Raw genomic sequence first — 25,924 nt, 5'->3', positions numbered from 1 at the left:
CTGCTTGGTAACACTCACAGTTTCTTATTCTATTTTTGTATCTCCAGTTTCCCTAGCACATTGTGGGTTCAATAAGTACTTTTTGAATCAGCAAATATGGAAAGCAAGTACTCTAATGCCAGGAAAGGAACATAAATTAAAAATAGAAAAATAAGCACTGTACTAGAGCTAGTAACAAAATACTTTAGACTCTGATTTTTGTCTACAGGAGACAATATTGGAACATTGTGCTTCTGTTTATAAATTCTCATAATTTACACAAGTTGTTTATGATCATAATTTAAGTAAGCCATGAACTTGCTTGACCTTTTGGGAAATAAAAATTTGGGACATTCTGATATCCCAAGACCTATGGCTCTGATATGCTGAGTGTTTGTGAGTATGTTTTAGGGAATTACGTAGCAGAAATTATGATACTAGGTTCCTAGAGGCTAGCAAAGAACTGTTTTTCTATTTTAAAATATTACCTTTCTTTTTAACAAGAAATGATGTTAAAGTGGGGTGCCAGTGGCTTACACCTATAATTAATTGTAGCTACTCAGTAAGTTCAGGTCTGAGAATTAAGGTCCTTCGCCCTCCCTCCTTCCCTCCCTCCCTCCCTCCCTCCCTTCCTCCCTTCCTCCCTCCCTTCCTTCCTACCTTCCCTCCTCCCCTCCCCCCTCTTTCTGTCTTTCTTTCTTAAATTCTTGGAACATGGTCTCACTTTGTAGCCCAGGTCTGTATACTCCATCTCACAAGAATCTGAGTGCTGGGATTTAAAAACACAGACCTGATTGTTGGTTGTTGTGTATTGTGTACTTTGTGTGAAAACTTCAAAGGCTTGGGATATTTTGGTAACTGACAACAAATTGGTTAAAACAGGGATATAGGGGCTGGGGATATAGCCTAGTGGCAAGAGTGCCTGCCTCGGATACACGAGGCCCTAGGTTCGATTCCCCAGCACCACATATACAGAAAACGGCCAGAAGTGGCGCTGTGGCTCAAGTGGCAGAGTGCTAGCCTTGAGCGGGAAGAAGCCAGGGACAGTGTTCAGGCCCTGAGTCCAAGGCCCAGGACTGGCCAAAAAAAAACACACAAAAAAAACAGGGATATATTTCTCTCTTGAAAAATAGCCTCATTGGATGGTAACTACTTGTTCAAGTACTTGAAAGTGCCTGAAAATTTGTAATTCAAGCACTGTTTGCAAACTTCTTCACTTTTGTGAGAATTGGTTTACTTATTATGTGTCTGTTGAATAATTTTATCATGTGTGTGACTAGCAGCTTCCAACATTTGAGGCAGAAATAAGGATTTCAAAGATGTTGAGAATCTTTCACAGCTTCGTTTAAGAAGCTATTATCAGAGATTTACTTTGTAGGTACTTGATCTCTCTTTTCTTTTTTATTGTAGTCAAAGATTAGAAATAAGAGCACAAGTTGCGGATGCCTTCTTATCCAAGTTCCAGCTGACTACTGACGAAATGGGTCTGCTTCGAGGAGCAAAGGGAGAACCTGTTACTGAGGTAGGCTTGCTTTCTCTTAGAGTCACCAAGACTATGGCAATTTAAAATATTACAAAGAAATGTTACAGTATAAATTTGTATCTTCCAATCTGAAAAAAAAATAATTTGTCCTGAAAGTATTTTTAAAGTGGAAATTAAGTTGTATATATTTTTGTTTGTTTTTGCTTGTTTGTTTTGTTTTGTTTTGGCAGTCCTGGGGTCTTGTATTCAGGGCCTAAGCACTGTCCCTGGCTGCTTTATGCTCAAGGCTAATACTCTACCTCTTGAGCCACAGCACCACTTCTGACTTTTCTATATATGTAGTGCTGAGGAATTGAACCCAGGGCTTCATGTATGTGAGGCAAGCACTATACCACTAGGCCATATTCCCAACCTAAGGTGTATATTTTAATTTTTGTTTTTTAAAAATGGAAGCATATAAAACAGCTTGGTAACAAAACCCAAGAACCTTAATAAGAACTTTGTCACCAGATAGGACATTGGTAATTGCTTTGTAAGTTCTGTATTTCAAACCTGCAGTCAAAAATAACATGTTTTGATCATTTGTTTTCTATTGATTTTGTGCCATGAAAAGTGAGGATTTAATCTTTTCCATCTTCTGCCCCTCTAACAATGCAAATACATAGGTACATTCTGTTTATCCTCCTCAACCTCATAAGACAGTTATATTTTGTTTTAATTTTAGTGATACTAAAGTTATTATATATTTTTTTCTTTTATAACATCAAGTCTTTCCTGGAATTTGAAATTGCTTATCTTTTCATCTAATTTTTAAACTATGCCATTTTTTGTAAATTGACAGAATTAGAAGACATCGCAAAATGCTAAATAATGAGATAAATACTTTTCTGTCTTCTTCTTGAAACCATGAAGTTTGTCTGAAAAGAAAGTTTGTCTCCTAACTTGGAGGAGCTATAAACTTAGACCTGTCAACGTATGTTTTTTTGGAATTGAAGGGGGAAATGTTTTGTTTTGGTTTTTTTTTTTTTTTTGGATGTTTCTCTAGTTCTGGGGCTTGAACTCTGGGCCTGGATGCTGTCTCTGAGCTTCTTTTTTTGGAGCCACTTCTGGCTTTTTCGGAGTAGTTTATTGGAAATAAGAGTCTCATAGACTTTCCTGCCCAAGCTGGCTTCAAGCTCTGACCCTCAGATCTCAACCTCCTGAGTAGCTAGGATTACAGGCATGAGCCACTGGTGCCCAGCTGAAGAAGGGTTCTTGAAGTGAAGATAGGGTCCCACTGAGCGTCTTTGACTGAGTGGCACACAGTAGTAATCTAAAACTCCCATATATCTTTGTAAAGGAAAAAAATAGTTACACCAGACAGCTCATATATATTCAATGAACATGTATGTGTTTGACTTTTAGTCTTAAATGAGGAGGTAGAAATAAGTATGTAACAAATAGATAAACCATATTGAGCGTTAAGAGTGTGGCTTAACTCAGAAATAATATTGATTTTCTTTACGTTTGCATTTCTCTCTCACAAGACTATACATATCTTGAAGGCAGGGATTTTTGTCTTTGTAAATTTTGTATTCCTGACAACCAGCATACAATTTGCAATATTAGATGATGAATTAATATGCCTTAAAATGTGAAGAAATATCTCTTTTTTAACCTCTGTAAAACTTGGAAGAAAGCTGAGATCAGCATAAACTTTGTATGAGCAATGAAGGATAACATCATTCAAATAGATGAAAATTTGTTTTCTCTTTGATTTTTTAAAATTTAAATGCTATACTTTTACCTGAAGGCATGAACCTTTTATAGTTACATTCTTAATTTTGAAGGATTTTTTCAAGGCTTTGGGAAGAGTGAAACAGATTCATAATGATGTCAAAGTTCTCTTGCGCACAAACCAACAAACAGCGGGGTAAGTAATTAATTATTCATTTGTACTAATTTTATTGCCAGTCAGAATACCAAAATTTGGGAGTCATTGAAATTTTGAATTGGTATAGTATATTGAAAAATAGGAATGTGACCTTTATCCTTGGAAAAAGAGGAAATTATATCCTGATATGTTCCATATAGCAGCAGTCATTTAAGTGTAAAAGAATTAGCATGTATAAGCCCTGTGCTTGATCCCTAGTCCTAGAAAACATTATTAAAACATCATTCCATAAAATGATAAAAAAAAACTATTGTAGTATATCCTAGTCATTAGTAATTGAGCAAAAATGATTAAATTCTTGTAGTTGTTGACTAAAAAATTTAGATTATAATTCCTTTATAATTTTTTTTAAGTCTGGAAATTATGGAACAGATGGCTTTGCTTCAAGAAACGGCTTATGAAAGACTTTACCGATGGGCTCAAAGTAAGCAATTTCTTTCAGGTCTCTATATTCATGAATATTAATATTTGATTTTTTAAAAAGTTCACTTGGACCTGACTTAGGTAACTGCAATCCCTCTGTCTATCACTTTTTTAATAACAATAAGAATAAAAAACAAGTGGAAAAAAACCAGACACACACAATAAAAATTTCACTTGGTCTTTATTTGATCTATTTTGATCTTATAACTCAAGAGTTTGTCAAAAAAGAAATGTAAACTTTTATGTTTGAACGTAGCGCATTGGTGTTTATATTTTGAGCATTTGCTGTCAGTTAAGCAGCCTGTCTGATGAAGAGAGAATAAAACTGAGGACAGCATTTCTCCCTAGAGGGTGGGATAGTTGACGGGGCCTCTCTATAGTTATTTCTATAACTGTAAGCTGTCTGCAGTTGAGTTTTCCTCAGTGCTTACCTGCAGACACACTCAGGGAGTCCTCATATCCCAAAAGGTTGGATTTCTGAATAAAGATTACTGTGAGCATAGTAGGTACTTGTAAGCATTTGGGGATAAACTAGATTGTAAAATGAAAAAAAAAATATTGGGCTGGGATATACTCACCGGTGGAGTACTTGCCTAAAGAGTATAAGATCCTGGTTCTGTAGCACTGGAAGAAACATTTCCTAAGACTTAAGGCTGTTAGAATTTTATTTCGACACACCAATTATTTGTATGACAAACTTCTTAAAGATTGCTTCTGAGGAAAGAAACTCGGAATATTCTTTTAGTATAAATCATTTATAATGTCATACTTAAGGCCCTAATTCAGAAATATTTGCTCATTGGCTGTGTCTTTGTTTTAAAATATATATATATATATATACATATATATGTATATATATATATGTGTGTGTGTGTGTACCCACTGCCTTACATATGAAACTGTAACCCCACTGTACATCACTTTGACAATAAATAAATAATTTAAAAAAAAAAGAAAAGCAAAGCTTTGGACTGTACCTGGTAGCATATGTGCTCATGTAAAGTTATAGAACTACACATGCTTGATTTTTTTTCAGATTGATTGATAACATATAGGTAGGATTATGTAGGCTGTTGTTTTGTTTTCTGTTTATGAGTTTGTTTTTTTCCTGTACCAGACACTGAACGCAGCATGCTCTCTCTTGCTTTGTTGTTCATGGCTGATTTTCTACCACTTGAGCCATATCTGTAGCTTAGTTTTTTGTTGGTTAATTGGAGATAGGGTCTCTCAGACTTTTCTGCTGAGACTGACTTTGATCCTTTATCCTCCAGTTCTCAGCCTTCTGTGTGGCTAGGATTACAGATGTGAACCACTGGTGCCTAGGGATAAAGTAGGCATTGGTTGGTGTATTCTTTATGTTTTTCTCAGCATGAGGTCATTTACTATAGAATTTAGACTTTAGGTGTGTACTAGACATACCAGAGAAGTAATTTTAATTTAATAGATGTTACAGTATTACTTATTTTCCAGATGAATGCAGAACGTTGACACAAGAATCCTGCGATGTGTCTCCAGTCTTAACTCAGGCCATGGAAGCCCTGCAGGATAGGCCTGTCTTATATAAGTAAGTAGAAAACCCTACTTTTTCTTTGCTTATTTGTTTGAATCTTGAAAATGTTACCAAATCCTTACACAGTAGTTTGAGTAACTGTAGGCTGGGCCACCTCGTTTGCACCTGTTTATCTTTGCAACTTACTTGAATGTTTGTTGTAGAACACAGTATAAAGGTGAAGACTGAAGTTTCTGTACTCAGACTGCCTCCTGCTCATGAGGAGGCCGAGTGATTTGACTACTTTGTCATCTCATTCATTCACTAAACTCCTGTATCAGCCTGCCCTGGAGAAAAGGCAGACGTACAGGGACTATGAACTATAATTGCCCAGAGATGAAACAGTCATATTTACAATCAGGGTTCCATCGATACAAGAGAGTCCAGGTGTTTGATCTTGTAGGTTATGCCAACTAAAAGATTTCTTTGCATGAGTATCCTGTGGCTTAGTTTTTTTAAAAAAAATATTTTCAGGGCTGGGGATATAGCCTAGTGACAAGAGTGCCTGCCTCGGATACACGAGGCCCTAGGTTCGATTCCCCAGCACCACATATACAGAAAAAACGGCCAGAAGCGGCGCTGTGGCTCAAGTGGCAGAGTGCTAGCCTTGAGCGGGAAGAAGCCAGGGACAGTGCTCAGGCCCTGAGTCCAAGGCCCACGACTGGCCAAAAAAAAAAAAAAAAAATTTTCAATTTTAGTTATTTCATCTTATTTCTCACAAAACAACCAAAAAACTCATTTTCTTAAATGTCTTGCATGATATGAGAACAAGCTTTAAGAGTCTAAAAAGGTAGCATTCGGAAGACAGCTAGGGCATTCTTACAGAGGCCTTAAGTCATTCCTTGCAGAGAATCTTGAATGATTTTTTAAAAAGATTCCTCCTTTACTTATGGACTGAACCATTGCTTATCCTATAGTAAGATTATAGAACACAAGTGTTCTGTAGTACTTTTAGCCCTTCATCCTGCTTACTTAATGCTACTTACTACATGCTAAACACTGTTTTGTGTGAAGAGATACAGCATGGATAAAACACTGCCTTCCAAACTGCTCTATTTTATGAAACCAGGCATAAGTGAGTAGGTTGTAATAGAATGTATTAATTGCTAGTTTCAAGGGCCTTTCCCAGGTGCTATGTGGCCCGAGAACTCTGAATTAGGGGAAGGAGAACACTGAGGAATATTCCCTAAAGGAAGTAGGTATACAATGAATTCTGAGGTTGAATAGGCTTTCTCCCTGAGAAGAGGTGTGACAGGACATTCCACATTAGGGAAATAGCAGATGCCAAGATGTGGAGTGAGAGAGACTAGCAATGGAGAATCCATTGTAAAAGCCTGAACTGACTGTTGTGTTAATAGCCAGGCCAGATCCTAATGGCCCTGAGTGTTGTACATGTACACATCAGCTCTTAGTCACCACTGATCCACTATGTAGCAGTTGATTTCTGCTTCAGAATTTCTTCGCCAATATTTTTATTTTGACATTGGCAACAATTATGAGATTCTTTTACTACTTAAGACATTCGGTGTTTGACTTTAATCAAGTATTGCATTATCTACAAATATATTTATTTACAAGATTATTCCCTTAAATGGCCTTTTGTGTTTTGAGTTCCCAAATAGGACCGCTAACTTCTGCTATGCAAATAAGTTTGTACTATATTTTTATTTTTTAATCTATTTTTTCTGGCATATATTCATTATGCATCTTAGTGAGATTCGCTATGGTATTTCTACATATGCACACAGTGTACATATCCATCTACCTTCCATACATCCTTTACTTCTCTAACCTCATTCCCAGTTCCTAATCATATTTAGCATTAGGTCAAGGTTTTTTGAAGTTTTCGAATAGGAGAGAGAATATACAATAGTTATCTCCCTGGACATGGACATACAGTTCTCTTTTTCACATACTGACTTTGTCTTTACACACAGAAGTGCTACTTGAAAAGTAGTTACATTTTTAAATTTTTCAAGAACCTCCATACTGTAGTCCATTGTGGCTGCACGAATGGATTACATTCCCACTAACAGTATATGAGAGTTCATTTTCTCCACTTCCTCACCAGCATTTGTCTTTTGTATAGTAGCCATTCCAACTGCATTGAGATAGAATCTCATTGTAAATTATGATTTTGAGACCTTCTTAAGGCTTCTCTGACAGTAGGATGAACCTGAAAGAATAGTGAGGCCTGTTGGGAAGCAAAGATTTATCTCCAAAAGGCTCCTTTCCAGAACACATGACAGTAATGGCAATTTGGAAGGTCTTAAGGGACATTTGGAAGCTGAGCGGAGAAGGGATTTTTAAATCCAGTTGTTTAGGATACTATGAATGCTAAAAAAACAAAAATTGCCTTTTAAGTTGCTAACTTTGGGGTGGTGGGCGGGGGGAGCCAAAACAGTGTTTCATACTACCCACCAGATGGCAGTATGTGAATTTCATTTAAGTTTTACAGTGAAGGTTTCACTCTTGGTTGTCTTTCTGTGAGAGTTGTCAAGTACCAGAAAATAAAATGTGAATTATTGAAATTCTTGGGGAAAGTAGCCTAATTCATTGTTCTTACATAGTAGCATTGTGTTATTTTAATAAACCAAGACAAAACTTTCAGAATTTATTCTAAATGGAAGTGAAAAACCTGAAGATTTTTCTCCTTTGGTAAACTTATGTTATTTGTAATTTGTACAATGCTGATTTTTGTTCATTTTTTATGTATTTTTGTTGCATTATAGAAAGGAAATTCTATATTAATCTTCTTTTTTTTCTTTTTTCTTTTTTTTGCCAGTCCTGGGCCTTGGACTCAGGGCTTGAGCACTGCCTGGCTTCTTTTTGCTCAAGGCTAGCACTCTGCCACTTGAGCCACAGCACCACCTCTGGCCATTTTCTATATATGTGGTGCTGGGGAATGGAACCCAGGGCTTCATGTATATGAGGCAAGCACTCTTGCCACTATGCCATGGTCCCAGCCCTATATTAATCTTTTGTTCTTTAATTTTCTTTTTGTATACAGTTTTTGTTTTCATTTACTCTTGACCAGAGTTTTCTTTTATTTAATACAGATAAATGTGATAAAAATGGGACTTTTAATCTTAACTGGAGGCATTTAAGAATGTGCACACGGTTCGTGTAAAGCTTCTCTTTACAAAGCTACATTTTGAAATTTTACTTTTGTTAGAAGAGAGTGATTTCAGTGAAAATATTTTTCTCTGTATCTGACAAAGTTGTTCATTGAAGATAGAATAGAAGGTTCTTCATTTGTTCATGCTGCTTTTTTCTTAAATTACATTTGTTCTTCAGGAGGATCAATACTAATGTTCATGTTTATTAATATTTTTGTATTACTGTACACATTAAGTCCTTGTGTTTACCTGGCTTGATGGTTGTTGCTCTAAAATGCTGTTGGGATAACTTGTTTCTGATGAAACTGTGGTCACAGGAAAAAATCCTTGGCACACAAATTATTTTATTTTATTTATTTTTTGGCCAGTCCTGGGCCTTGGACTCAGGGCCCAAGCACCGTCCCTGGCTTCTTCCCGCTCAAGGCTAGCACTCTGCCACTTGAGCCACAGCGCCGCTTCTGGCCGTTTTCTGTATATGTGGTGCTGGGGAATCGAACCTAGGGCCTCGTGTATCCGAGGCAGGCACTCTTGCCACTAGGCTATATCCCCAGCCCCGAAAAATTATGTTTTTTGTAGTCACTAGGACCTTGGGAAAGATTAGTTTGATATATTTTTAAAGAGTTATAGCTATGAATTCTTTACTCTGATGGTCATCTGATGATAAGTTCATCATTTCGTAGAATGAGGCTATCATTTAAAAGAATGCACTGTTCACATTAGCTGTCTGTACAATTGAAGAGCAAAAAGAAAAGGGAAAGTTTGTTTAAAAAATAGAAATAATTGCAGGGCAACTATGTAGTTCATACTTTCTCGTTCCTGTACTATTAGGTCTGCAGAGAATTTCAAAACTATTTTCTCTTAACTGAAAATGGACACACCCACAAAGAACCACAGTATAGGCAAGAGTGAGTGGTTCTCAAAGGTTCTACTTCCTAAAGAGTATCTTCCCCTTAAGGGGAAGTAAAACATTTCTTAGCTTTCTTGTACTTTAAAAAAAAATGTGTATTTTTCATTAAATCAGCGACATTTTACAGAAAGCAGTAGACTACAAAAGTATGAATGTTTGTTTATATATTGGTTACTGAAGTGTTAATATTTAGTTTCATAGAATACTGTTTAGGGATTTTAAAATGGGTAAGTATAGATTCTGCTGATGATAGACTGCTAAAATTTGGGGTTTGTTTCCTATATAACTGAAAAATAGAAAGGACTGTTAACTAGAGGATGGAGGTAAGGACAGGCAGTGATATTGAGGATGGAGCTGAGCCAAGTCAGAGAAATTGTCACTATTGGCCCAGGCAGGCCATTCTCAAATTGTACCCCAAAAGATCATGGCCCCCAGTACAAAGCTTTCCTTTCCTGTCAGTTCTTTTCAATGACAATAAGTGATTCTAAGTATGTGTTAACACTGTTGTTGTTTTTTTAAAAATAAATTTAAGGAACATCTAATATGCCTCCTATTAGAGTCCAAGTAAGGTTTTAAAAATAGCTAGCAACTTTAGGGCCCCATTTTGGTGGTAAATTGTAATCGTAATCACAAGGAAAATTATTTAATGTAGAAGAAAGTCTTAGAGCCACACTCAGCTTTGTTTTGGACTGAAAAGATACTGAAGCCTGAAAAGTTCAGGGTTCCCACGTGGACTTTCTGGCCTTACTAAATAAATCTCTTTTTCTCTGCTGCTACTGTTTTAGCTTCAAACACTCTTGGATAGGATGAACAAAATATTGTTGGTTATTTTCCATATTGAAATTCTTTTTCATTTTACTTTTGGAAACAGGTGGCCTTGAAATCAGGATCCTCCCACCTTTACTTCCTGAATGGTGGGATCAGTTGAACTTTCAGAATGCTAAAATTATCTCATCATTGTCTTTTGTAAAAAAAAAAAAAAAAGTAATATTGCTTGAGAGAATACCTAAAAAGACTTAAAATGTCTTGCATGAATAGTCTGATATAACCATTAGGGAGAGAAAAAAAGCATGTTCCTTATGCAATGTGTTTCTTCTAGGTATACCTTAGATGAATTTGGGACAGCCAGACGAAGCACAGTTGTTCGTGGGTTTATTGATGCTCTTACAAGAGGCGGCCCAGGAGGTACACCCCGACCCATTGAAATGCACTCCCATGACCCTTTGAGGTACAGTAATCAGACACAGGAGGGGCTTTGCGATCTTTTCCAAGGACATCTTTACTGACACGTAATTTTTGTCAGGTATGTGGGAGATATGTTGGCTTGGCTCCACCAAGCTACTGCTTCTGAAAAGGAACACCTGGAGGCCCTCTTAAAGCATGTGACTGCTGAAGGTGAGTGCACTGATAGTAGGTAGTATGATGGCAAGAGAAAGAGCACAGGCTTCTGTTTCATGTCTCCACAACATCTTTTGCCTGGAGATAAACATTGACCCCTAGACAGTATGGTGGAGTGCCCTAATTCACCTTGCTCTCTCTGGTTCTGATTATAGGCTTTCTTCTCCACACAGGCATCCTATCTCTCAACTGTTAAGTTTTAGAGCAGGCTCTTTTACTTTGTGTATGAAGCCTACACTCCCATGCTTCCCTGGTAGACATTTCTGGAGTGTCTTGCCCATTATCTCAGATCTTCAGCATGACACTTCAGAAAACTGGGATTATCGATCTATCTTTATGAGTGAGCAGGCTGAGTGGTTTGCTTACTGTCATTAAGCTGCTAATTCTTTTATTCCTACTACTCATCCCCGCTTTCATTCTCTTGAGACCATCCTAAAGGTTGTTTCTTTGTTGTTGTCTTTTTTTTTTTAGTAATTACCATATGTTTAAAGTGTTTATCTTGGTCTCAATGGAGAATAGTGAACAGTGACTTATTTGGGAGTTGCCTATGTCTTGTCTGTAGAATTTCAAGTCATCTGAATTGTGACCGGCTTAAGAGGCTTGTTCTAGAGCTCGATGGGCTAGCAATGAAAGGATGTTCTGTTTTTGATAGGAAATCAAGAGAAATATTATACCTGATATCACATGACTGTGTGTAGCTCATGATGGCAGGAGAAGCCATGTGCAAATTGGTGTAATACTTGCCCTCATACACTTCCTCTCTCCCATATTGAGACTAGATTCAGTGTAGATTTGAGTGACAAATGCATTTCTAAACATTTTTTCCCTATTCTTATCCTAATTATCTAGTTTAAAAGAGTGTACTACTTCAAAAATGTTTTAGAAAAGTTTGTAGGAGGGGCATTGTTGAAAGGGGGAAATAGATCATTGCAGTTAATGAAATTCCACACCAGAGACTTAAATCTTCACAACCAGTTTCTCTGTCTGTAAAAGTGAAAGTGGTTATGAGCAAGCAGCAAGTGTCGAGTACCCAGTACAGTGGTTGATCATCAGTGGCTGATCATTATGTTTCGTGGTCTGTCCCCATCTTCCTACCCTCAGCCCATGTGCTCCACAGCATGCTTTAAACAAGGTGTTTGCAGAACAAATTCTATCACTCTAATCACCTTGATGTTGCTTTCTTCATAGACCCCCCTCCTCACCCCTGTCTCATTTTAAACAAAAATGTTCACTTTGTTAAATTTAGCAGTCAAATGAATCAAAGCCTTTGAGATACACATTAGTCATTAGCACAATTAGTCATGTGTTACACCACAAGTAATGTCCTCAAAGATAAACTATACATATTTTGAATATTGTGAATGCCATTAATTTATAGGTGTTTTTGTTTGTTTTTTGAATTTATATGAAGCAAGACATAATGTGGAAAAAACTTATGGAATAATTCACTTTAGGTATTGAAGAAAATATTCAAGAAGTTGTTGGGCATATCACTGAAGGTGTCTGCAGACCTCTAAAGGTAGAATATTTTGTTTTTATATATGCTATAAGGTACCTGCTTAAAGTATTGGCATATGAATTTAAAGAAACATGCAGCCCTCTGTTAAGGGAGGATATGTCTGTGTGGCAGATATGCCGCCCTGTGTGTCTTTTTCAGTCTGACTTCCAGCCTTCCTTTGAGTGATCTCTAAGGAGGCCAACAGGGGCCACTTTCCCTAAGGACCCCTTCAGCATAACCAGGGGTGACGTGGTTTCCCTCCCTCCCTCCCTCTCTCCCTCCCTCCCTCCCTCCCTCCCTCCCTCCCTCCCTCCCTCCCTCCCTCCCTCCCTCCCTCCCTCCCTCCCTCTCCTCTTTACTTTTTGCTTCTTGATTCTCTTTCTACACACTTTCTTGAGGTCTCTAAAGTCTAGAAGAAGAGTTTCCAGGTAGCTGAGATGATGTTATATATGTTTGGGGAAAGCTATCTTGTCTGCAATTAGCAGCCTCTCTATTTTGCTCTAATAATTATATTAAAATTCAGAAAACATCGTTTTTATGGATATAATGTATAATGTAAATTTCTGTGTCATAGCCTAAAAAGAAAGTGAAATGAGGTCCCTTAGCTAGTCTGCTGCCTTATGCTAAGAGATGAATCAATTTCATAAGCATATTGATGTAAAGATTAATTTATTTCGAAAACTCAAGGGATTTTTGTCTGCCATTATAGATGCATTTATAAAAATCTCATTTTTTAGAATTATAGCTGCTGGCATTATGACAAGTATTGAAATCCATGTACAGAGAAACTTCAGCTTGCAAAACATCTTCTGTGTGTGTAGTGTTGTAGCAGATGCTGCAGAGATGTAAGGCAGCTGACAGCACAGCACCTACTGGTGTCTAGAAACTAGCTGAAAGGCAAGAAAGTGAATAATCACTTAAGGACAGGTCCAGTACAGCTTGTAAGTAGGCATGGATCAGGGTTATTTCCATGGCATTTGTTAATGAGGAAATACAAAGTAACAGAAAGAATAGGGAGGAATGGAATTTAATTAGAAAAGACTCCTGGTGACTGACCTTGAGGCAGAACAACTTCATCCTAACCCAGATCTTTTTTTTACCTCAACAGTCTTATAGTTGAGACAATAATTTGGTGCTAATTATGATCTTCTGCTTTCCTATTTATTCTGTGATTAATGGGAACAAACATAGTATTATAGTTTAAAAACAAGAATTCTTTCACTTTTTTCTGAATGTTTAGTGACTGAGCAGTATATATCCACTGAGAACCTGCTGTAAGAGAGTTAGCTTTTGTGATTTAATAGTAAGTTAATTTAATTGCTATACTGACAGTAAACCTTGAAATGATCCCACTGAACTGATGAAGCCTGCCTTGAACCAATTTTTTTAGTTAAAAGGTTATTGGACTATGGCTTCATGTACTGAAATTCCTTGAAAGGTATTTTGTGATTGCTACAGTAATGAAAATTGTACCTGTAATTGTTTTGCTCTGTTCGTTCTGTCATTAATGAAGAAAGGTGTACATGTAAGGAATGTTTAATTATTTTCTCACATGCTTTAATAGGTTCGAATTGAGCAAGTAATACTTGCTGAACCTGGGGCAGTTTTACTGTATAAAATTTCTAATCTCCTCAAATTTTACCACCATACAATCAGGTAAGTGAAATAACAAAAGGCTTGCTAAACCTCAGTGGGTTTTGATGGAGGTTATAAAAGATATTACTTCACATTTCAAGGCATATTAATTTAATGCCTGTTATTTTCAGTACACACCCAACTAAGCATGACCCTCCACACTGTACTGCTGTACTTTGAGGTTTGTCCTCCCTCCTCACTGTGCATGTTACTCCTGCTTTACCTTGAAGTCTGTCCTTTCCTTTTCTCTTTTTTTCTGCAAGCATAAGCACACACACACACACACACACACACACACACACACAGATACACTATGTTTATAACCGTGTAAATCTATATATATATTGAGTTTTCTTTCTTAGTAAATAATACTAAGAATACAAATTACACTTAGAATAAAGCATAATGAACTACATATGCTGGGTGTAAACTGTTCTGGGTGTAAACAACTTAATCTCTTCTTGAGCCTTTACCTGTCATAAGTGACAATATAAAAATAGAACCATGGGGGCTGGGAAAATGGCCTGGTGGTAGAGTGCGTGCCTTGAATACATGAAACCCTGGGTTCGATTCCTTAGTACTACATATATAGAAAAAGCCAGAAGTAGCGCTGTGGTTCAAGTGGTAAGAGTGGTAGCCTTGAGCAAAAAGAAGCCAGGGCCAGTGCTCAGGCCCTGAGTTCAAGACTCAGGGCTGGCAAAATATTAAAAATAAAAATAGAACTATAGTTTTGTCTCCCTAAACAAAAGCCATGTTACCTGATTAGAAAGCATTTGTCTTATTTAAGTTGTGGTCTTTGACAACAAGATTTGCATTCACTGTCTGATGTATCTATTAGTTGCCTGCACTTAAAAATCATTTGTTTTCCATTACATCAGAATTAAGGACAAAAGATCCACGTGAAAACCCAAAGTTGGTATAACTAACTTATCCAGGAGAGGAGAGGGGAGGTTCAGGGATCACTAAATCCCAGGGCACCAAAAGATTACTATAATGATGTGACCAGCCTCCTAATGGCTGAGAGTAACTAACTAAAATGTCAGTCTACCAAATGGGTTTTGCTTGCATCCTGTTGACACATTTTCATAGAAACTAAGCCACACAATGAGTGAGGAAGAATGACATAGAGAAATCAAGGCTGACAATACATTTGGTCATATGTAGAATATAAGTGATACTCAAAACCATGGGGCTGGGCCAGGTCATTTAAGAAATGAAAGAGTACATAAGAAATGTACTCACTGCCTTACATATGTAACTGTAACGCCTCTGTACATTACTTTGACAATTAAAACAATCTTAAAGAAAAAAAAACAACAAGAAATGAAAGAGTGAGTGGAGATATATTGTAGGACCTCAGTGGAATCCCTGGGTACTTCAGTACTCAGAGTTCAAAGAGGAAAAACTCATCAAGAAAACTGGCAAGGGAGAGGCAATGAAGTGAGGGGAAAAGCGGGAAATATGCAAGGTCTGATAGATTTTTTTCATGTACATTAAAACCCCTAACAAGGAAGATGTGGGGCCCAGGAAATAAGAAGTCTCACATACAATTGTATGTCCTTCCTGTAAAAATTCTCCCTGGAGTTTATAATTGCTTTGTTTTTGTGCTTGCTTATTTTCCAATGTCCTTATCACTGTTCAGATCCAAAGTGCTAGGTGAACTTGACCTTTTCTAGGGACACAGTAAGTGTATCACGTAGTCCCACCCCACCCTTTCCCTGCCACCCCTCATGAGCCCCTTGCTCCAGGCTCAGTGAGTTGCTCTCCAGGCATTCAGACAACTCTGTGGCTGAACACTAGGGCTTGTCTTTCCACCAGTTTGCTCATTCCCTGTGTTGTATGTCCTGCTTCTTGCATCAGCTTTGAAGGATATTTGCATGCTAAGTGACAATGGAAACATTAAGTGTTTATTTATTGGACTGCTACAATTCCAAATGTACTAGGTAGCCTGGGGAATGTGAAGTGTGGATGTGGGTGGTGGAGAAAAACTGCAGTGGAGCATTTAACTCTCATTGTCTATACCAGGGACTTGTATGTAATAGCTAAAAATTAAAAACAGTAAGCATGTTGGATAGAACTATATAGAGTGAAATCTCAGAAAGAGCATCTAAAAGTAACGGGACCAGTCACTGGTTCCTAGTAGTATACTCAGGGAAGACCTGTAAATGCTAGCCTTGAGGACCAAATACAGCTTGATAGCATGTGAAAACATTGTTTGCATGAACTATGTAAGATTTTACCCACATCATTTCAGTTTCACAGTGTACTGATGTATATATAGTGTAAATATGTACATGCAGTACACATAAACTTTTCAGTAAATTTGCTGTGATTGTAGCATACATTTTACCCATACTTACTAGTGTCATCAGCTTCATCTTTAGCAACCTCAATGATTTTATGTATGGTATAATGTTATTATACCTTTGGAAATTACGATTTTCTACTGAATTTTCACAACAGACTTCCCTCATTAAAAAAAATGAAGTCAGGGCTGGGAATATGGCCTAGTGGCAAAAGTGCTTGCCTCATATACATGAAGCCCTGGGTTCAATTCCCCAGCACCACATATATAGAAAATGGCCAGAAGTGGCGCTGTGGCTCAAGTGGCAGAGTGCTGGCCTTGAGCATAGAGAAGCCAGGGACAATGCTCAGGCCCTGAGTCCAAGGCCCAGGACTGGCAAAAAAAAAAAAAAAAAAAAGTCATTTTTATTATATGAATGACAAAGACAAAATTGGGAAGTTTGTTATGTATATACCTGTTTTAGATCTTGGCAAAATTGAGAAACCCCTTTGTGTCTACAAAACAACCTTCTAATGCAGAATTAAATACTGCAGAATGTACTAATGTAATTAATTATTTTAAAGTGCTATCAGAATCTTTTTAATTACTCTAAACATACCATTATTATTATTAAGCAGCTTTCTACAAACGGAGACACTTCATAATGTATAGGTATGTTATTGATAGGCTATACCAGTTTTAATTAAAAGAATAACTCAGTGTGATACAATTTAGTTAAGACATTTGAGCTGTTGGTTTATTTTTTTTTTTTGATTTATTTTATTTTATTTTTTTTGCCAGTCCTGGGCCTTGGACTCAGGGCCTGAGCACTGTCCCTGGCTTCTTCCCGCTCAAGGCTAGCACTCTGCCACTTGAGCCACAGCACCGCTTCTGGCCGTTTTCTGTATATGTGGTGCTGGGGAATCGAACCTAGGGCCTCGTGTATCCGAGGCAGGCACTCTTGCCACTAGGCTATATCCCCAGCCCCACATTTGAGCTGTTGGAACCACTTCCTTAGAGTCATGCCTTCTTGGATTATCTGTATTAGAGAAAGAACCGTGAAGGGGGCTTCTACACCACAGGTGGTTAACCTAGTTTGACTAATGGACTAGGAAATACTGGACCCAGGACCAGTCAGGTGTCCCTTATTCAAAATGCTTGGGATCAGAAGTGTTGCAGGTTTGCATTTTGGGGGCTCATTTGTTTTGGATTTTGGAATTTATGCATAGGCTTTACCAGTCAAGTATCTCTCAGCTCTACCAGTCTACTCTGAAATCTGAAACTTTTAAAAAGATACTGATAGGATACTCAGAACGTTTCAGATATTATATTCATTTCACATTTTTGATTCTTTAAGAATATTCAATCTATTGGGTTTTTTTCCTTTTCTTGTTTTGATTACCAAACAACAGTGTAAACCTTCTAACTTTTGTTTTTAATTTACATATTGTATTTTACATAAATTCTTTTTAAAAATCTACATCTTCATAAAGCTTTGTAGTCAAAGAACTAGAATTTCTTTATCCTCTGTTTTGCAACCTGAAATGTTCTTTGCTCTTAGTGGCATCGTTGGAAATAGTGCAACTACTTTATTGACTACTATTGAAGAAATGCATTTGCTGAGCAAAAAAATATTCTTCAATAGCTTGAGTCTTCATGCAAGTAAACTAATGGATAAGGTATGTTTGCAAAATACATCTCCTAACTTGTGTGCTTGTAAATCTTTCACATTTGAAGATGTAATTTTGGTGTTTTTACGTTGGTTGATGATTTTTTTTCTCATTCTGTATGGTGGGTTTTTTTATCGTTGTTGTTTTAATTCTTACAAATCTAGTGTTGTGGTTACTTACTGGATGTAAATTTGTAGTCTGTCTTCCTGAAATTATGTAACTGAGTCATAACTGGAGAACAAATCCTAAGCCCTAGTTTCACTACTTGTAACCAAAATGTGGAACTGAACCAAATTTACTGTGTTTGGATGACAGATAAGGCTCCAGCATTCGGCCAGAAAAATTACAAATATTGGGGAATGTTTTTTGCTTCCCTTCCCTTCTCTCACCTCCCCCTCTCCCTTTCTTCCCCTTCCCTTTCCCTTTCCTTTCCCCTTCCCCTTCCCTTTCCCCTTCTCCTTCTCCTTTGCCTTCCCCTCCCCTCCTTCTTTCCCTCATTTGTGTGTTTGTTATGCCAGTACTGGTGCTTGAATTCAAGGCCTTGTGCCCTCACCTGGTTTTTCTCCTCAAGGATGACACTCTACCACTTAAGTCACACCAGAGAAAGCTTTTTTCTAAACAACTGTCAGAAATGTGTGCTCCCCTGCATTATACTTTATAATAATTTATGGAAACAAATAAGAAAAAATACCCCATTAAATAATAACACAAGTCTGAAAGGGTCCTAAATATTCAAAGTTGAGTAAGGTACTGTGGCAGGACCTGAGGAATCAGACTCTGCAATGATCATATTTTTCCTTGTTTTTGTTCATTTCGAAGGACTCAAAAGTTTTCAATAGTATATCATATTTACCTTGTTGTGTTTTATTCTTTTCTGTCGCTGGGGCTTGAACTTATGGTCTGGGCGCTTCTGAACTTCTTTGCTAAAGGCTAGTGAACTACCATTTGAGCCACAGTTTCACCTGCAGCTCTTTTAGTGGTTAATTGGCGTCTTTAGGACTTTTATTCTGGGGCTGGCTTTGAATCTTGATCTTCAGGTCTCAGCCCTCTGAAGTAGCTAGGATTACAGAAATGAGCCACCCAGTTCCTGGCTGTTTTTCTCCTTCCTTCCTTCCTTCCTTCGTGTCTTTTTTTAATTGTAGTAGTCTGTTGAGGTTTTGTAATATAGAACAGTATAGAAGAGAAGAGAGGAGTAGCAATCTAACTCAGTGTACTTCAACAATCCTAAGGTTCCTAAGCTTGGAGAAACCTTAATAGAATCTACTTCCTGATGTCCAAGTATAATGAGAAGGCAAAGGCTCAAGGGTCTGTTGACCTGAAGTTGCTTCTCTTTTAGTGGAAAATGGTCAAATAAATGATTGCTGTGCCTAGGGGCCATTGTTAGTGCAAGAGGAGCCATACATGTACTCATCTACATGTACATGCAATACCTCCTTTACAGAGAGGAGGCTCTCCAGAGAAAACTGCATGTAGGATTTTGAAAGTTGAAGGAGGTAGAACAGGTGCCATCTTCAGTAGAAGAAGCAAATAGAATATGTCAGAACAAAAACTGCACATCATCTATAAGCAGATTTTTCATTCCTCTGGAATTGAGAATGTACATTTCTTAGCAGTGCTTAAAAATTTTAGTTTCTGGTATGTACACATTAAGAATGTTAGTTTTGTCATTCATATGTATGTTTGTATTTCTTCAATGTTATCCTTTGCCTTTTTAAAATTTGCCTGTAGTCTTCTATAGCATATCAACTTTTAATATTTGCATAATAACATCTGAAGTTTTCACCTTTTGTTTCTCTCTTGAAAATATGCCATGTGTGAAAACTTCCTCATAAGAAAATACATTTAGAGTGTATTAGGATAAATTATGTGTTATTCAACAAATATATTAAGCTAAATGTTCTTAACATTTCTGTGGTTTTCCTTTTCACATTTTTTTTTTTTTTTTTTTTGCCAGTCCTGGGCCTTGGACTCAGGGCCTGAGCACTGTTTCTGGCTTCTTTTTGCTCAAGGCTAGCACTCTGCCACTTGAGCCACAGCGCCACTTCTGGCCATTTTCTGTATATGTGGTGCTGGGGAATTGAACCCAGGGCCTCATGTATACGAGGCAAGCACTCTTGCCACTAGTCCATATCCCCAGCCCAGCCCCCCTTTTCACATTTTTTAAAGTCTGCTTTTGTGCATCCATATTGAGAGATCAAGACCTTACTTATCTTTCAGGAATGTTTATCCATTTATTTATTTTCCCTCTCAAAATGCTAAATTAAGTACTAATTAGTACTGAAGCTCTTGTAAATTTATAGTTATGGACATTATTGTTTTTATTCTCATTGCTGTAGTATTTATACCTGGAAATGTTTTTCTCAGTTAGAAATTGCATAATATCATCATGAATGCTGACTTCGGCCTTGTAACCCTAGCTCCACGGGAAGCAGAAATAGGGAGGATCACAGTTGGAGGCCAGCCTGGAAAAATGTTAGCAAAACCTCACCTAGGTGGGCATGGTAGCCAATACCCATCATTCCTTCCTATGGGAGGTTGGTGGATCATGGCCTAAGGCCAGCCACAGGGCAAAAATGAAATAGAACTCGAGGAAAAATAACTAAAGGAAAAGAGGGCTTGGGATGCAGCTCAAGTGGTAGACCCATAGACCCCAGCACCACAAAAAGAAAAAAAAAGAGGAAAAAGAAGAAACTGAAATCATACTTACGTATTTCGATATGTTTTAAGATTTAAATTGAGGTTGGATAATGATTGTTTTTGCAACTTAAATGTTTCCTATATCTACAACCACTTCAGATTTCTTCAAAAATATTTTCCTTTGTCTAATTTTAATGACACAATTCCCTTTCTTTAAAGTGATTCTGACCTTAAGAAAACAACATGCACAGCGAAACGTTCTTCATTAGCAAACACCGAAAGCAGTTTTTGTTGATATAGTTTCTTTTATTATTGTTAATTTACTTCATTGTTACTATTGAGGCAATATACAGAGGGATTACAATGACATGAGTCAGGCAATGAGCATATTTCCTTTCATACAGTGTCGTCTGTTCCTTCGCTCTCTCAGTCCCTCCCTCCCGCCTCACTCACACGTTGTACTGTTCACTTTCATCTGTCCAGTGAGCTCCATTGTTGCACTTTTTCACCCTTCTAAAAATGTATACTTGAATATACCATATGTAAGGTAAAGCAGACAGAATCATCAAAAATGAAAACTAAAAAAAGGGAACAAAGAAAGGAGGTCTCTTGTTTCCATATCTTGGAATTTGCTTCAGTATGCATGTAATTTTATATAAATATGAAGAGGTACCTGTACATTGTGCCTTTGTGTTTCTCTTCTAAGAATATCCTCTTTTGGTCACACTTTGTGAGTATCTAGAATCCTGAAAAATTGATCATATCCTAGTGTATTTTAGATCTAATTTCCACATATCAGAGAGAACATGCACCATTTTTTCTCTCTGAGCTTTGCTTACCTCACTTACATGATTTGTTCTAGTTTCATCCATTTCCCTGGCAAATGACATTGTTTTATTCTTTCTAATGGCTATGTAAAATTCTTTGTGTAAGGGGCTGGGAATATGGCCTAGTGGCAAGAGTGCTTGCCTCGTATACATGAAGCCCTGGGTTTGATTCCTCAGCACCACATATATAGAAAATGGCCAGAAGTGGCACTGTGGCTCAAATGGTAAAGTGCTAGCCTTGAGCAAAAAGAAGCCAGGGACAGTGCTCAGACCCTGAGTCCAAGGCCCAGGACTGGCAAAAAAAAAAAAAAAAAAAGAAGAAACTTCTTTGTGTAATTTTGGATCCACTCATCTATTGTGGAGGATCTGGGCTGTTTTCATGTCTTGGCTATTGTGAATATTGTAGATATGAACATAGATATGCAGGTGTCCTTATCATATCCTGGTTCATCATGTTCAGAGTAGATGCTCAGGAGTGGTAAGGCTGGGTTGTAGGGAGGATCTGTGTTTAGGTTTTTGAGGAACTTCCTGACTGCTATCCAGAGGTTGTACTAGTTTACATTCTCACCAACAGTGCAATAGGATTCCTTTTTCTCCACATCTTTGCTAACATTTGTTTTTGGAATTCACAATGTTGGCCAACCTAGCTGGGGTAGGATAGAATCTCAGAGTTGTTTTGATTTGCATTTCCAGTATGGTCAGAGATGATGAGCATTTCCTGGTATTTCTTTGCCATTCTTACCTCTTATTCTGAGAAGTCTCTCCTTAGCTCCTTTGCCCACTTAGTGATTGGTTTACTAGATTTGGGAGTGGTTAGTTTCTTGATGGCCTTGTATATCTTGGATAATAGGCCTTTGTCTGATAATCTGCATTTGTTGGCTGTCTTTCTAGTCTAGTAACTGTCCTTAGCTGTGTAGAAAACTTTTTATTTTGATGTAGTCTCATTTATCAAATGTCTCTCCTATCTGTTTTGTCCCTGAGACTCTAGTGAATAATAAAATGGTTAGAAAGGATAGTTGTTTTTTGTTTCATTTTTAAAAAAATCTTTAATGCTTTACTTCTTAGTCATTCTCACTTGTGCATTTAATTATTTGGTGGTGGTACTAGAGGGTTTTTTTGTTTGTTTGTTTGCCAGTCCTGGGGCTTGGACTCAGCACTGCCCTGGTTTCTTTTTATTGCTCTAGGCTAGCACTCTGCCACTTGAGCCACAGCGCCACTTCTGGCCATTTTCTGTTTATATGGTGCTGGGGAATTGAACCCAGGGCTTCATGTATATGAGGCAAGCACTCTTGCCACTAGGCTGTATCCCCAGCCCCTTTTGTTTCATTTTTGTTTTGTTTTGTTTTGTTTTCTTAAAAAGGTATCACTGGAAAGAATCTTGTGAAATACCATTCCTTTTGTATTTTTGATATTTGATAAATACTTCTTTATCTGATATTAAAAAAAAAGAAAGTTCATGAGGATAATTTTATTGAAAGACATACATTTTCCCAGCCATGTAAAGTAGGTGTGCATTCAAGCTTGTATACAGCCCTTTCTCCGCAGCCTCCTGAAGAACTCAGCTGAATGGTCTAGGAGTGGTAGTGTATCTGGACTGAATTTAAGTTAGACAGACATCTTCTGACACTCTTTTCATTAGATAGATAGAAAGATATATAGATAGGCAGATAGATATAGAACTATTGATACAGTGATATAATTTAAAAAGATACAGAAATGAAGTTCATGTCAAATTAACAACATAATTAATCTGCGCAGTCTGCTGACAAAAGCCTAAATCATCTTTTAAGAAATTGCAATTTAAATTCTAGAAATGCTACTGTGTACTCTCTTTTTACTACTCCAAGTGTAGTATTTGGAAGAACAGCTTGGGCATAACCTGGGTAGTTGTTAGGCATGCAAATACCCAAGCCTGCTGAGTCAGAATATGCATTTTAACTGTGCTCATTAAAGTGAGAGAAGTACTGTTCTAACTGAATAGTTTTGAATTTTACATTATTCCTAGTGGATTGTTCTGCCTGGAGGAAAAAACAAAACAAATATTTTGTGGTGAGAATTCTGTTAACATTATTTCAGATGCATATTAGTTTGGACTCTTAAAATTTATCTCAGCCAATTTTGCTGACTTAAAAGCTTCATTTTCACATATTATTTATAACTAGAATATAGAGCAAAAGCAACCTTAAACACAGAATTAGGAAACTTAAAAATAGGAAACTTTTTCTGGTTGCTTTGCTTTTATCTGTATTTTTATTTTTTGATTCAGAAGGTGAGAGGCCTTTTCAGAAGTTATGGAACAGAACATTTGAAAACCTTTATAGAAGAACTTTGATAGAATTAAACTAAAGCGATAGTGCAATTAAGTCATGAAAATACCTCTTGCAGTTCTTATGGTGACCTTTATCATTTTCTTCTTACCTATACTCCAGAATGAGTAAGAAATACCTCTTTGTGGCTATCTCTGCACATTCATAAGACAGCGAGCTTTATAGACTATGACATCTTCACTAGACCAAATGTTTTCAAATGTGAATTTTTTCTTCATATCTTTGTCACTCAGGAATTATATATAAAATCATATGACTTTCATGAAACTTAAGCATTAAGAATTCTTATGGTTGCTTTGCTTATTCATTTTGGATACTAAGGGAAGATAGATCTTAAAGCATACAGTCACAAGTACATAGCTTTCTGAATCTTTATGCTTGAAGATGCTCCTTAACTATCACCCCTACCAAGATATCAATACCGCTCACACCTCAGATCTTCCTCAAGCTGGTTTCAGTCAGTACCTTCCTCGGGCTAAATCCCTGTTTGACTTTCTGTCTTCTGTTTTTCTTGTTATTTAAACAGATTCGGATAGTGTGTACTTTAATTGGCTCTAATTTAATATTGTATCTGTAAGATTCATTAATCTTGAATTTTCAATAGTTTTTGGTTTCTAATTTTCTCAGTGTATTTTAATTGCACTGAGGGATTTCATTGTGATATCTTTATATGTACATCACATGTACTGTGATCATAATCATTTTTTAATCATTGTATAAGTCATATTAATACTCCGTAGTTTATTTACCCAATTCTGTTATTGGTGGTCATTTGAGTTGCATCCAGGTTTGGATATTGTCAGTAAAGCTGCTGGGAATATTTTTTTGCAGAATATTAATTTTTGTTCCTGTTGTGTGTATCCCGGAACATGGCTGTCTAAGAAATGGTATGGACCAACTCAGGCCGCTCTGCAAAGCTTGTTTCCAGATGGTTGCTCCGGTGTCTGCCACCAGATATGTGTGGCAGTGTTAGTTGTTCCATATCCTCCTTGGTCCTTGACAGTTTGAGATTTTTTTTTTACTTTTAGCCATTTTGGAAAGTATGTGTGATAGTGTCTCATTTGTTTGTAATTTGCATTTTTTCTAAAGACTAACAGTGTTGAACAGATTTTCCTTTTGCGAGTTTTGGGGGATTTTTTTTTTGTTTTTTTTGGGTGGTTTTTTTTGTTTTTTGGTGATACTAAGGCTTAAATTTGAGGCTTCAAGCTTGCCAGGCAGGCACTCTCCCACTTAAACCAGGCCTCCAGTCCCTTTCTGTGTTAGCCGTTTTCCAAGTTAGGGTCTTAATTTATACCTGGGGCTGGAGTATGCTGCATTCTTCCTATTGTACCTCCTCATGTTGCGTGTGATGACGTGTACACAGCTGCACCAGCCATTGTGTTTCTCCATAGCTGGGATGACAGGCGTGAGCCACTGAGCCCACAGCCATTGGCTATTATCTGAGCTTGTCTCGAACTATGGTCCTCCTGTCTCCACATCTCAGGTAGCTAAGATTACAGGTTAGAGCTACTGTATCCAGTAATTTTCATATTTTTATTAATGGCTGGTTGTACTCTTTTATGAAGGATCTTTTGAAGTCTGCTGTCCAATTTTTCATCTTACTGTTTTATAAGGGCTTAGTAAGATATGTCTAGATAAAAGCCCTTTATGGAGTAGTTAGTATAATGAACATTTTCTACCAGATTTCAGAGTATCTTTTCACTCACTTAATGCAATATTTTGATAAATGGAAGTACTTCACGTTTAACTAGTCCTGTGTGCTAATCTTTTATGGTTAGTTCATTTTATGACCTGTTTTAAAAAAATCTTTGCCTAACCTAGGATCACCAGGATAGTCTTCCATGTTTTCTCTTAAGAAGCCTGAGTATTTCAGTTTCCACATTTAGGTGTTTGATCTATCTCAAAGTAATCTTTCACTATGGTGTGAGGTAGGAGTTAAGATTAATGCTTTTCCCTATGTGTAATACACTTGGTCTAGTACCATTCACTGTAAAGGTCTTTTTTCCCATTGAATTAGAGTGGAGTCTTTGCCATATATAGCACATGATCATGCATGTGAGTTTGCTTCTTAGATTTGTTTTTCTATCTTGGCACTAATCTTACATTCACTTAATTGCTTCACAGCTTTGGTATCTGTTATATGCAAATTCTTTAGAGTTAGTTGTTGTTGTTGTTTTCTGTGTAGCATTGCATTGGTTATGTCCTCTGCAGTTCCATATGGATTTTAAAATCAACTTGTCAAAAAAAAAGCGCTT

General features: G+C 37.2%; 1 protein-coding gene across 3 annotated transcripts in view; it reads left to right on the top strand.

The window, feature by feature from the left end:
• Cog6 (component of oligomeric golgi complex 6) overlaps positions 1 to 25,924 on the top strand; it is a 62,693-nt gene that overhangs the window by 13,110 nt on the left and 23,659 nt on the right. For all 3 annotated transcript variants that reach the window (XM_048341458.1, XM_048341457.1, XM_048341459.1), the window contains 9 exons: positions 1,390 to 1,501; positions 3,292 to 3,374; positions 3,749 to 3,819; positions 5,289 to 5,382; positions 10,493 to 10,621; positions 10,697 to 10,788; positions 12,246 to 12,310; positions 13,854 to 13,945; positions 17,770 to 17,887. In XM_048341458.1, coding sequence (XP_048197415.1) covers positions 1,390 to 1,501; positions 3,292 to 3,374; positions 3,749 to 3,819; positions 5,289 to 5,382; positions 10,493 to 10,621; positions 10,697 to 10,788; positions 12,246 to 12,310; positions 13,854 to 13,945; positions 17,770 to 17,887 — 856 coding nt within the window. The remainder of the gene's footprint in view (positions 1 to 1,389; positions 1,502 to 3,291; positions 3,375 to 3,748; positions 3,820 to 5,288; positions 5,383 to 10,492; positions 10,622 to 10,696; positions 10,789 to 12,245; positions 12,311 to 13,853; positions 13,946 to 17,769; positions 17,888 to 25,924) is intronic.

This window comes from Perognathus longimembris, chromosome 3 (assembly GCF_023159225.1).
Source record: "Perognathus longimembris pacificus isolate PPM17 chromosome 3, ASM2315922v1, whole genome shotgun sequence".
Taxonomy (NCBI): domain Eukaryota; kingdom Metazoa; phylum Chordata; class Mammalia; order Rodentia; family Heteromyidae; genus Perognathus; species Perognathus longimembris.
The sequence above is the reverse complement of the archived record's forward strand: the minus strand, read 5'-3'. Positions and strand labels throughout refer to the sequence as shown.